Source organism: Syngnathus scovelli, chromosome 16 (assembly GCF_024217435.2).
Source record: "Syngnathus scovelli strain Florida chromosome 16, RoL_Ssco_1.2, whole genome shotgun sequence".
NCBI classification, from domain to species: domain Eukaryota; kingdom Metazoa; phylum Chordata; class Actinopteri; order Syngnathiformes; family Syngnathidae; genus Syngnathus; species Syngnathus scovelli.
In genome coordinates this window covers 3,889,360-3,902,052 of record NC_090862.1, presented here as the reverse complement: position 1 = coordinate 3,902,052, position 12,693 = coordinate 3,889,360, and the positions used below count along the sequence as shown (strand labels likewise).

The 12,693-nt window shown below is 39.9% G+C and overlaps 1 protein-coding gene across 2 annotated transcripts in view; it reads right to left on the bottom strand.

Annotated features, from left to right (window-relative positions):
- grin2aa (glutamate receptor, ionotropic, N-methyl D-aspartate 2A, a) overlaps nucleotides 1–12,189 on the bottom strand; it is a 67,606-nt gene extending 55,417 nt beyond the window's left edge. For both annotated transcript variants that reach the window (XR_011088323.1, XM_049744853.2), the window contains exons 1-2: nucleotides 11,475–12,189; nucleotides 6,084–6,588 (exon numbers count right to left, since the gene is read on the bottom strand). Coding sequence is in view for 1 of the 2 variants with exons in the window: in XM_049744853.2 (XP_049600810.1) it covers nucleotides 6,084–6,566 (483 nt within the window). In the remaining variant the exon portion in view is untranslated. The remainder of the gene's footprint in view (nucleotides 1–6,083; nucleotides 6,589–11,474) is intronic.
- Between the last annotated feature and the right edge of the window lie 504 nt (nucleotides 12,190–12,693).

The window sequence follows — 12,693 nt, the reverse complement described above, 5'->3', positions numbered from 1 at the left end:
AAATCTATAAACCCACCACTGAAGCAGAAAGACAGATGAAGAGCGGAGAAAGTAAAATGAGTAAATAAGACGATGAAAATGTCTGCGTGTGCACTTATAGAGTTCCAACAATGCCTGTTCAATATTATCATTAAATCTTGCTGATGTCATCTCTGGCAATTAATAAAGCTTCATCTGCCTCCATAGATTTGCTAACAAGCTATTCAGTTCCCATGATCCCTTCCCATTTTTTAAGTTATTTGATCTACCAGAAAGCCTGATAAATTTGAATTACTTTTGGGTTCACCATTTTCCTCCTTTAATTTTACTTTGAGAGTTCTAAAAATTTGAAATGAATCCCCAAAACTGCTGACTCACTTGAACACCAATTGGTTTGTTGTTTTTGCAAAACTAAGTTCCAAAAAAGAAAAACATTTCCAGTTTTTAATCTAAATTATGCCGAGCTGACGAGCCGTGCCGAAAGACTCGTGGCGTTAATCAGCCAAAAAAAGCAACTTGTAGTGAGTACAAGGATTTAGACACAGAATTCCGTGAGGATAATAAAATCCAAAATGCCTTTCCATGTCTTGAATGAAGCAAGCTTTTTAATTTATCCTCAAACTGATGTCTTTTTCTTCTTCAACAATCACAAAGAGACCTTTCACAATGTATGTTATCAATCTATTAGCCAGGCTTAAACCCAGATGACAAAATTCCCCCCACCAGGGGGTCTCTTTAGTCTCGCCATGACCGAGCTCACTCTATATTTACTGCAAGCTTTGCGAGCGACTGACAAAAGAGCGGTCGAGCAGATCAGGAATTTAATTTAAAAATTTGGGGATAATCAACAAGAACCGCGTAAGAGAATGATAGGCGGGAAAACCTACACAAAGAAGTGTCAGACATTCACACCCACGACAAACAGACGAGGATTAGCGTTGATGTTTGCCAGTTTGCTTATTCTTGTTATGCATGAAAGCTGATACAGCCGTTGCACTCGGGCCAGGCAAACACTTTGCATGGATGTTGGTGGTAAATTGTTTAATCTGCGAGGAAGTATTGAATCCAAAGATGAGTTTGACTTGGAGAGAGACCAGCTTGTCTTTGGAGCAAACCTTGATATTTATTCGAGTTTGCAAAAACTAAGGAAATAAGCAGTTAAAATTGAGAAAAAAAAGCTGTAAAAATGTAAACTTTTCATTTTTAAAATGCACTAAAAGGATTTATAATTCTAGCACATAAAACCATTTTTATATATAAATATTTTCTAATTTTTTTATGTCAGTGTACGTCCATAAACTGTAAAAAAATCATGCTTTTGCAATTGTATTTTACTTTTCTACATTAAATTACATTTATATTCCATGCATGAACAAAAATAAAACTAAATAAAAACTTCAAAAGTCCTGTTTTCCCCAATGCAATGTAAAGACCCACACCGTAATCTTTGTATTGATATTTTATAATGCAACTTCATCCTTTTAAATCTACTTTATCTCGCAGCTTTTGACCTTGGCAGACTATCATTGTCTGAAAACATTATGTTCATTAGCCAAGGTTGTCAGCTTCTTCGCTCATCTTCAAAACAAAACCAACAGGGGCGAAGTGTCCTCCGAAGAGAATGACAGCAACTAGTCTAACACGATTGTCCCTTCCATCTTGAGCCCTTATCAATTATTAACAAAACGACACTAGATAAGATAGATTTGATGGAGATGGCTCATAACTTTTCATTTTTACCACGTCAGGTCAAGTCATTCAGCTGATTTCATTACAGGAGAAAGGCCTGTTATAGCTGCCGACCCGGCGGCGCTGACAGCATCAAAATTCAGCCAAAGAGAAACCCACTGAATGATGGGACGCTCGCCGGGATGGGAAACGTCAATTATTGCTATCAGAGAGAAATTTCCAGAAATATAAAAACGACAACTGCAAATGGTTCTATTTCGTAACATAACATAGCATAACATAACATAACATAACATAACATAACATAACATAACATAACATAACATAACATAACATAACATAACATAACATAACATAACATAACATAACATAACATAACATAACATAACATAACATAAAATAACATACCATACCATAACAAACAAATAAATAAATAAATAAATTAAAATAAATAAGTAAATAAATTAAAATAAATAAGTAAATAAATTAAAATAAATTAAATAAATAAATAAATAAATAAATATATGAAATATAGAATTCCCATACATATATGTTCCCATATTTTTACAACTGACACACAAATTTAAAACAAGGAGCGCTAGGAAAGCTAAGCGTTAAGCGAGAGAAGAAAACTGTATCATGATGTCATTAGACACAAAACACGCACAGCCAATTATAGACGCACTCAAACCCGCATTGTGCGAATATTGATGAGTACGTGAACACAAAAGCAGCACACACACATTTCCGCAGATGTGTGCGTGTGTTAGGGAGCAGCAGGAGCTCTGGTGCAGCATAGGCAAGATGTGCAAGCGGCATGACAGTGGGAGTTGAGCCAAATGAAAACAAACGGCCCCAAAACAGTAATTGGACATAAATCATGCTGCATTCACTCTCCCCTCAGTCTCTTTTCCGATTTATTTGACACACAACAACACAGTAGAGCATCAGTGTGCATCTGTTTGTGTGTACGTGTGTAATTATGTTGCCTGAGGGGAGACAGACACAGAAATGGATAAATAATGTTCTTTGATCACACACACGAACACGCACGCACACTTACTACAATCGACATCAACAATGCCGCGAAAAACTTTTTCAGCCTCAAGCGGTCTCATCAGCGTGACAACAAGGTACACGCACGCATGTTTGCATCCCCAATTGAGTCGTATGGCAAAACTCCAGTTTCGAATATTTAGAAAATATTCCAACTGTCAGACTTTTTTTTTTTATTTATTTAAAAGGTAATCCTTTAGTTGAAGGATAAACGCATTGAAATTGAGGGAGTTTATGTTATGAGCAGTTCTTAAACTCAGCAAGTTCAGCCATTGCGGCCTTCAGAAAGAAAAGTTAGAAAGAGAAAAAAAAAAAAAGTAATAACATTTCTTTGTGTGAAAGAAAAAAGTCAGATTTTAAGTATGTGAATAAACTATTCATACTGCTCGGCACTATTCAATGATGTGCCAGGAAAAAAAAAAACTGTACAAATGTGTTCCCAGAAGCTCATTCTTTTTAATCAAATGTGTCGTAATTAACATTTTTTTGAAAGTTATTGGGTAATTTGGCTTTTGAGTCTGTAAACTTCTGATCATAGTTGGGCTGATTAGTTTTATTTTACTGCTGGATTTTATCCAGTGAAAAAATTTCCATTAAAGTGTATTTCATGTCAAAGTAATATTAAGTCATTTTTTGGCTACTATAAAACATTTTGCAAATTAGGAACAAGCTGGCTTGTCAAAAAATGATGTGAGCTATGTGATATAACAATATTTTCCGTACCTATCCGGTTTGAAAACAATTTTGTCAATTATGTCAAGCTAGACAGACATCTACCCACACAGTCAAAACATTGAAAGAATGAGGGCGTGCAATAATTAAAGCGTTGATGCAAGAAAGCAAGAAAAGAACTCAAACATGCATCCAGAGAGTCAAAAATAAAGAGCATAAAGAAAAAAAAATCATAAAAATAGTAGTGGATGCTTCTAACAATCTCACCCAGTGATTTAAAAGCAAGAAATTGATATAATATTTAACAAAAAGGTTAATAGATGTTTGGAAGTGACTAGCACAAATAATAAAAAAGCAAAAAATAAATGAAAAAAGCCATCTCATTTTCTTGAAGGGGAAAATGGTCTCCAATCAAAATCTCACGAGCTTCAACTCAGTTGAGAGATTTAGCCCCCATGTGACAGGAAGAGGAAAAACTCACTCACATGTGCATACATGAAGTGCAAAGCCAATAAATCATAAACGCGGTGAAATTTCACGCACACAGCATGAAGGCGTAATCAGCAAGAGACAAACGCACTGAGGATCTTACAAGGCGGAATCAGTGGAGGCGAGCGTCGCCTTATATTTCACATGAGGATTAGGGGGGGAAAAAAATCAGACTACTACTTTCACTTGAGAGGGAAAACATATAGACCCCCCCCCCCCCTTTCCACCTATGGCGTATAAAGATTAAGGAGGCAAGGCGATGTGGGGAAACCGGTAAAGGCAACGATTCATCACAGAGCACGCTGGGAGGATTGTGTGATGGCTTTATGTCAGAGCACATATTTTAACAGCTAGCTAGTTCTACTTGGACAAAAAATACCTAATTACTATCCTTAAATGTTTTGACTGCTCCAAATTTAGCTTACTGTATTTTCCGCACTATAAGGCACACCTAAAAACCTCCAATTTTCTCAAAAGCCGACAGTGCGCCTTATAATCCGGTGCGCTTTATATATGGACCAATATTGAGCCACTACGGCAGGCGTGTCCAAATATATGAACTTATACAGGACTGTCTCAGAAAATTAGATTATTGTTCTTTATTTTCTGTAATACAATTAAAAAAAACAAAAAATAATAATTAATAAAAGGCTTGCAATATTTCAGTTGATTTGTAATGAATCCAGAATGTATGACGTTTTTGTTTTTTGTAATTGCATTACAGAAAATAAAAAACTATCACATTATTCTAATTTTCTGATATAGTCCTGTATATGGACAAAGTTTTAAAATGGGCCATTCATTGAAGGCGCGCCTTATAACCCGGTGCACCTTATATATGGACAAAGTTTTAAAATGGGCCATTCATTGAAGGTGCGCCTTATAGTGGGGAAAATACGGTAATCATTTTTTTCAAAAGACGCCATCATAACACTGCCCACTAAAACGATGTATCAAGTCTGATGGAATCACCACAAACACAAATATGACTCACAGGAATTCCACACGACTATACAGGGGAAGATAAATAGGAGCTTAACCTAGAGGCAAAAAGGGATATATGTGTGGGTGTCGAATACACTCGCCAAATGGAAGCCATGACATCACACTCCATGACATTTGGAAATAAAGCTCATCAATGGACTATGAGAGGAGGAAGCCAAACAGAAAATAAAAGCACACAAAGGTGTGGGCTGAACACATGAAAGTGGATCATTCCTCGCTTGTCTGCGCCTGCAGAAAAAAAAAAAAAACTTGCAGTGTCAAAGAGCCGAATCGTTTCACTCAGAGGATATGAGTCTTGCAAGAATTTGTGTTTACTCTTGCAAGAGGCGTCGTGTTTGCTATGTGCCAATCAGAACTTTGGGTAATTCCTTTCCCTTCAGCCTCGCCTCTGGTCCAAGGGATTATTTTCCTTCTGCCCTTCATTTCTCTGCTTCGTCGCTCCACCTTTGTCACACTTCTCCCTCCCTCCTTCATCCTTAAAAGTAGGGATGTTTAAAACTGCGGGATCAATAACCGATTAGCACAGTAACTTTAAGACATTTGTATATTTACCGTAAACAAAAAACTTTGTTGCTTAAAGGTTTGTTTTGTTCTCTGTTCTGTTTAAAAATGAATGAAATATTGTGAATAAATAAATAAATAAATAATAAATTAAAAAATATATATATATATAAAAATAAATAATAATATTTATATATAATTTATATAATATTTAATATAATATAATATTAAAATGTTTGTTTTATTGTGGGCCACAACATTTGGAGCAAGATGAAGGTCAGTAGTCCATCTCATAGGGGTTTGATAAAGTCCCAACATTAATGATTAAAAAAAGAATTGACTACTTTTTATATTAAAAGGCATATGACCAAAAAAAAAAAAAAAAACAAGCGCCCTTCACTGTACATGACAACATAATGGTTCAGCAAACAACCAAATTTTCAGCAGAGGCAGGTGTTTGTGCACCCTTGCCTAACATTTTCACCAAGCGTCAAACATGTTTTCCGACCTTTAACTCCTGCTTTGGAATGCCTGAATTCATTTCAACCTGTGCGCATTCATTCAGCAGAAACTAGAATAACATTTTCTCAACTCAAATGCCTATTGAGCCGTTTGAATACCTTTTTGGTGTAACTTACCTTTCCTGCTTGCCACATATCATATGAAATATTTGATCATTCATAGCAGCCTACCTTATCCGCCATGATCATGGACGAGCCTCCATGAATGCCCAGGATGGGTATGAGCGTCTGCGAGGAAATAAAATCCAAAATCTGGGCGATGGCCTCCTGGTCCGTGCCATCCCCAAACACCACACCGTGGATCTTTGTCCCGGACATCAGGTCACACATGTGGGTGATGATGCTTTTGGGGTCCGTCTCATTCACGAGCAGACTGACCACATTGACGTCAATAGGTTCCTCTTTCCCCCACAGTGCCCGGATGTCTCGGTCCGAGATGTAACGCGTGCGGCCCAGGATCACGGCGATATTTAGGACCGGCACTTTCTCGGCGGCACCTCCACTTCGCTGCTTTTGAGCTACCACCGGGTTGGTGATATAGGTCACCACCACCAGTAGAGCTAAGGAAAGCAGCACAGCATGACCCCCGCTGCCACGGGCCCAACCGCTGCTCCTTCTACTCCTCCTCTTGCTTCTGGTGCTGCTGAGGGACATACTTCCGAAACCACTTCAGCCCCTGCACGGAAGAAAAGAACATTTGTCAGAGTAGGCTTCTTTTAAGGAATGGTGTGAGACACGTATGAGTGGGGGATGGCTTGAGAGAGACATTCAAGATGACTAATAAGTTTTCCGGTGGCAGTCACGACTACTCAGGTAGGATGATTCAAACGGAGGCTGCTTGGGTATGCAATATGTGACTTATGAGGGTAATAACTGGCGTTTACACGCTTGATTTCAAATAGGGAACCAAAGCGGTTTTCACTTTAGTGACGTATATAGATTTTTTTTTTTTTTCCTGCAGAATCGGGTCCCAGAATCGGTAATGGAATCAAAATAAGTCTTATGGTAAATTGGTGATACACTTTGTGAGACACGGTGGGGGGGGAGGAGCTAAATCTAGTCTGGGTCGTTAGTGGAAATTATTCATGACCAGATGCGACACTATTGGACATAATCCATCGGCCGTTTATATTTCAAGGTAACAAAAAAAAGCAAAGGAAAAAATGGTTTGGTGGTTGTCATACTTGCGTAAATGGATAACATTTTGATAGCTTAATTAAAGTTACTAACAGAGTCGGAATGTTACCTTTCAAAATTCAAGGTTGCAATTAAAGCCCCTCCACTAATTAATTTTCCTAACCAAATCCGCTTGTGAAAAACGGTTCCATCATGTTCCTGAGGTGGTACAGATGTGTGGTGCGGGCTTTGTCTGAAAAGTATGATAATGTGATGAGACGGCGCTTGAATCAATATGACAGAGGCAGGTAAGACATGTAAGGATGACATCAGCGACTCTGGACCAACCGGGGCAGAAAAGTACATCGACATCATCGTCTCACATGCTCCACAATTTACACCTTCATCTCCCTGGAGAGACACCCAATGCTCACGGAGCATGAAAGATTGAACCTCTGAGCGAGCGAGAGAGAGAGAAAGATGGCGAGATTGTTGTGCAGGTACTGACAATTTACAGACACGGTGACAGGTCGGCATATTTTGGTGTCATCGCAGAACCAGTTTGGGTCTTTTATCACATCTGATAAAATTAAAGATGGGATCACAGTTTTATAAGCAACATAGATTCTAATTTCCGTTCACAGGAGCGATAGCAGGCCTGAAAAGTCTCCGGAGCGACCGTGTGGGTTTTGCAGTCATCAATGAATCAGTTTGACCCCTGTGAAGTATAATTTTGTTTACAACTATGGCCGCAGTCTAGCTCTAATGACGCTGTGATTATTTTCCCAGTGACGGGTGAATCAATCATTGACACAATTACTTTTCCCCATGCAGTGAAAGCAACGGAGGTGCTTACCCGGAGTGCAAATTTTCCAAAAGACTTTCTTTTCTTTTACTTGCATGATCTTGTTTGATCACATGACTCGGTTCGACCAATCCAATGTAACTACCGTATTTTCCGGACTATAAGGCGCACCTAAAAACCTAAAATGTTCTCAAAAGCCGACAGTGGGCCATTCATTGAAGGTTCACCGCCTTATAGTCCGGAAAATACGGTACTACCACAGCCCAACATAGAAGTTTTCAAAGTGACCTATTTACAAGTCAGAAATGCTTCTGACTATATCTCCCATATTTCTAATAACAAATTCTTAAGTCTGCTTAAAATAAAACGCTCCAAACGGCCGTAAAAAGAGAACAACCCTGCCATGCCAGCATGCTGAGCTGGGCAAAAATAAAATGTCCAATGAAGAACAAGCTAGTGATCCATTAAAATATGTGCGCTTCAAATTCCAATACAGTGTCAGCATTTGGCTCAGGACAAGTCTGCGGCATCACGTCGGAACTTCCGAAAATTTATAGGGAGGAAAAAATGAGCAGAGAAAGCTGTAAAAAAGGAACCCAATCGCTCACATGCTAGGAACAAGAAAGAAAAGTGAGCCAACTAGGATTGAAGCAGTATGGCGTCACACAAAGGCTCCCCTACTTTTGGCAAAACAACAGTGGAGCCATGTTTGGCAGGCACGGCCGTAATCATGGATACCAGTCACGCAAACACACTGCCACCAAAAAAGAAGGAAGCAGTGTGAACACACACAGGGAACATCATCGCTCTATATGACTCCGCCTCCACAAAATCTATTTTCTAGTTCACACATAACCAGCTTAGATCTGCATCAATAATTCAACTTGCATTATCTTTACATGATGATTAATATGACCGCTCATGATCATTCTCATATCTTCCTAGTCTTATCCTCTTTATGATTTATTTACAAAGTCTAAGCCAAGATGGTTAATATCGGTGGATGTTTTACTCAGCCAGGTAATTTTATGGCGTGATCCGTATCAAGTGTGCGGCACTCCAAGCGAGGTCAGAGGTAACTCATTTCGCAGCCTTTGTCCTTCCCTGGGTGAGACTCAATAAGCTCCCAGGTCAGATCAGTTGTAATTTGTCCATCTTTCTCTGGGTGAGGGCCAGAAGGATGTGGCTGGATCATCTCCAACGTGGACCGCCTGAGGGTTTCACCTGAATCAGACGACTTTAGCACCTCGGCTGAGTAGCATCTCTTCTCCAAGCAAGCTTGAAATTGACATCTACATTAGAAGACAATTTTAAGATCCTAAAGAAACAATGGATTGCTTTGAAACTGAGGTGTGATTCAGTGGTGGGGATCCTCGTAGCTGCTACTAGCAGTAAATCACTAGACTGCCTGTTACAGTTCACTGAGAAAAGGCCTCCATCCACATCAATACAAAATTATCCAAGCCATGTCTTGAGGTCCTCTACATCCATCTCTGACATTACTTTTTATTTTTTTATTATAGCGCCTACCGCCATGTTTGCTGAAACAAACAACAACCACAAGAATGATTGAAAAAATGACTGAAAAAAATAATCTGGCAATTATCTTTTTTTTTTTTTGGGGGGGGGGGGGGGGGGGCAGCAATACAAGTTCAACGTGTTCGCTACAGATGTCGCCCTAATACATGTGTGAAGTACTTTGCATAGCTAAAGAGGTTTGTGCAATGGGCAGACATGTTGAGGCGTAACAGACGATTACTTCCGCTGGGCTTGTCGTGGGTGCTAATGCACATTGCGCAGAGCAGATGGCAGAGAACCAAAGTACGGGCAACAGAAGAAAGAAGTTCACTTACAATGCATATACGTTCAGATACCAAAGTTAAAATGAGCTTTTTTTCAGCCCACTACAAAACTGATCGAATTACACAAGGAGCACCAATAAAGTTTTTTTACGGTGTTTTGTAGAATCTTCAATAATAGGAGATCTTCAAAATAACGATATTAAAATAAAATACTCAGAAGAGAGTTTAATCTAATCGTCTGTAATCCAATTTAAAATAGCTGCAAGGAAGCTAATTGTATTGTCGTCTTGAATTAGTTTTCAGTTGGGATTTCAAATGATTAAATGGACTCTAAATATGTTATTAGTTTACCACAATTAACACAAAAGGCAGTTTGGGTCATTGGTGTGATGATTCCATTGAACAGTTTGGAATTGAAGCAGTTAGTTGCAACTTCAGAGTCGAGTCATCAAATAATTTAACCTATTGTGATGTGCTAATTGGACATCGTTTTGCGTTTGCTCCATGTTGACTTGCACTCATGTCATTAATGAATCATTTAGTATTTAATGACTTTACAGTTGCAGACAAGTTTGGAGGCGATATAAATGATGCCGCAGTGTTGCTTAGCCCAAAAAAAAAAAAAAAAAAAAGCAATTGTTTCTTTCCAGAGTGCTTTTTGAGGGTCTGGCTCGGAGGTTACACAAAATATACGGAACACGGTAACTACAATCCTTCTGTCGACTCCATTGGTGGAATTAGTGGTCTTCAAGGAAATGATTTGCCGCTTTGCATTATATACATTGGGATTTGATGAAAGCTTCTCAAGCTCGACTTTTTTTTCTCAGGTGAGCAGGAAAAGCAGAAAGCAAAAGGCTTTGGTGTTTGGCCTCAATCTACATGGGGGGGAGGTGTTAATACTTTATTTCCTTTTTCTGTCAAAGAAATATGGATTGGCCCTCCATGGGCTGCAGCTGACGCCTATACTGAGAGGGAGGAGGAGAGAACTGCGCTTCTACAACGTGACTAGAGCCCGAGAACAGGGGATGATGAGAAGAGGGGAGGTTCAATTCGGTTCAATCAAGACAACACAATACAAGAACGACCCCTGCTGGTCAATAGAAGAACTGCGTTCTCCCTCCGCGGTTAAGACACTTGTGTCGACTTAAAACATGTTTTAACACCCATAAACGATTCCACTGGCGTTAGATAAATTACTCGGAACTGAAATAGAGTAGAAAGTAAGAAAATAAATCACATTATTGTCAAGATCCTCGGAATGAGTCGTGCATGAATCAAAAGTTGTTCCAGAAAGATGAAATAAACAAATTTAGATGTAAAGTGGAGAATTAAATCATTCCCTTTAATTTTCTTTAGTAGTTGATCTATATTTCGTTGAGTAGTTCACAGTTTTATGGAGTTGGACGCCTCATATGAATGAGAACGAATTTGCGCAACCGTACGTGAGATGCGTGTTTTTGGATTTTACGTTTCCAATCAGGTGAATTGCTACAATGATTTTAAAAGATTAATATACATACAAGCCTACAAGGGGTGTTGTTACATTGATGCGCCTCCAAGCAGCCTGCGCTCTCTTCACTGCGCAACTGGATAAAATATGAGCTAATTACCAGCGCCATGCTGAGATTTTTTTTTTTTTTTCATTTGCAACATTGATTAGATTGTTTTCCTTTCTGATGAATTAAAATCGGACTCTTGTGGTGTGGTTTAGTGCCGCACTTTGGCTTGGGGGACTCCTGTGGGGGAACCCGCAGAGCCAAAGCGCATCGGCAACGGGGGTAGAAGGTGTTGCATGGGAGCCCCACGGTGCAACATTGCGAGAAAATAAAAACTACTTACAACATCTCCCTTCCCCAGAGCTCCAAAATAGTAGCGTGAGATGACATTGCAACAGTCCCCTCTTGCCTCTGAGAACGCGTGCAGCCTCGGATGGTGCTCACTCTCAAACACTGCACAGCAGGAGGGGGGGGACAAAGCACCCGATATCTGGAAAGCGATAATTTCCACCGTGTCCCCCAAAAATGACAAGAATGGAAAGAAATCCCACGATGTTCTCACTTTGTGACGGCGCCGCTGCAAAGAACATTAATGTTGTAGTAATCCAATCTTCATTGTGCGTGCGCCTGCGGCTGATTCTCCACTGCAATCTCTGCCGGCCCCGCGCATGATGGGGGGCTCAAGCAGCCTCTATGAGATCACAGGTCTCGGTATCCGAGCTGTCATTGCCGTCCCGGGGCTGAGGAGAAGGGATGAGGCAGGCTGGACGCGCACATTCGTGGACCAGTAGAGAGCTCCTGCAGCCCGCAGAGCGTGCATGCATGGGACACGCTTTCTCTTGCTCGCTCCCTCCCTCCCTCTCTCTCTCGCTACCTCGTTGTGCGCGTTTGTGTTTATGTGATGTGTGCACTGAATGTGCTCTGGTGCGTGAGTCTATTCCTCCATGCGCGCTCACTGCAGATACGGAGGCAGCTGGACTCTTGGTGCTTCTCTCCCGTCTTCTGTTAAAGCTCCATCAGGATGACGAGAGTTGGGAAAACGGCGTAAACCCCTCATCCTCTTTTTCCCGCATGCAACCACATTGTTTCAGTGAAGGGGGAAAAAGATGTCTTTGGAGATTTTTTTTTTTTTTTATGGAGTCAATTCAGCTGGAAAGTGGAGCACATGCAGCAGAGCTGATAAATGGTGCAAAGAAGCAATGGTGCATAGAAAAGGGATCAATGCTGATCAAAGTCAACTACTGCGTCTTGAGTACTGAGCATGGAAGGGCTTCATGAATTCACCATAATGGGTGTTGAAACAACTGCAAGACGTGAACATTCATTTTGTTGGCATCTAAAGTCGCTTAAAAAAAAAAAAAAGACCATGCAGCATTTGAATTTTATTAACCTATTAGTGTTTTACTATTCTAAACAGGAGTGATGCATTTGAAGTAGATGAACCATTTGTCAACTTACATTTGAGCTGGTATAGGAATGAGATGCCTAAATGGAATTATTAGGAGGCCAACAGTAGTAATGCTACACACACACACACAACCTGTATGCAGCAAAGTTGTGTA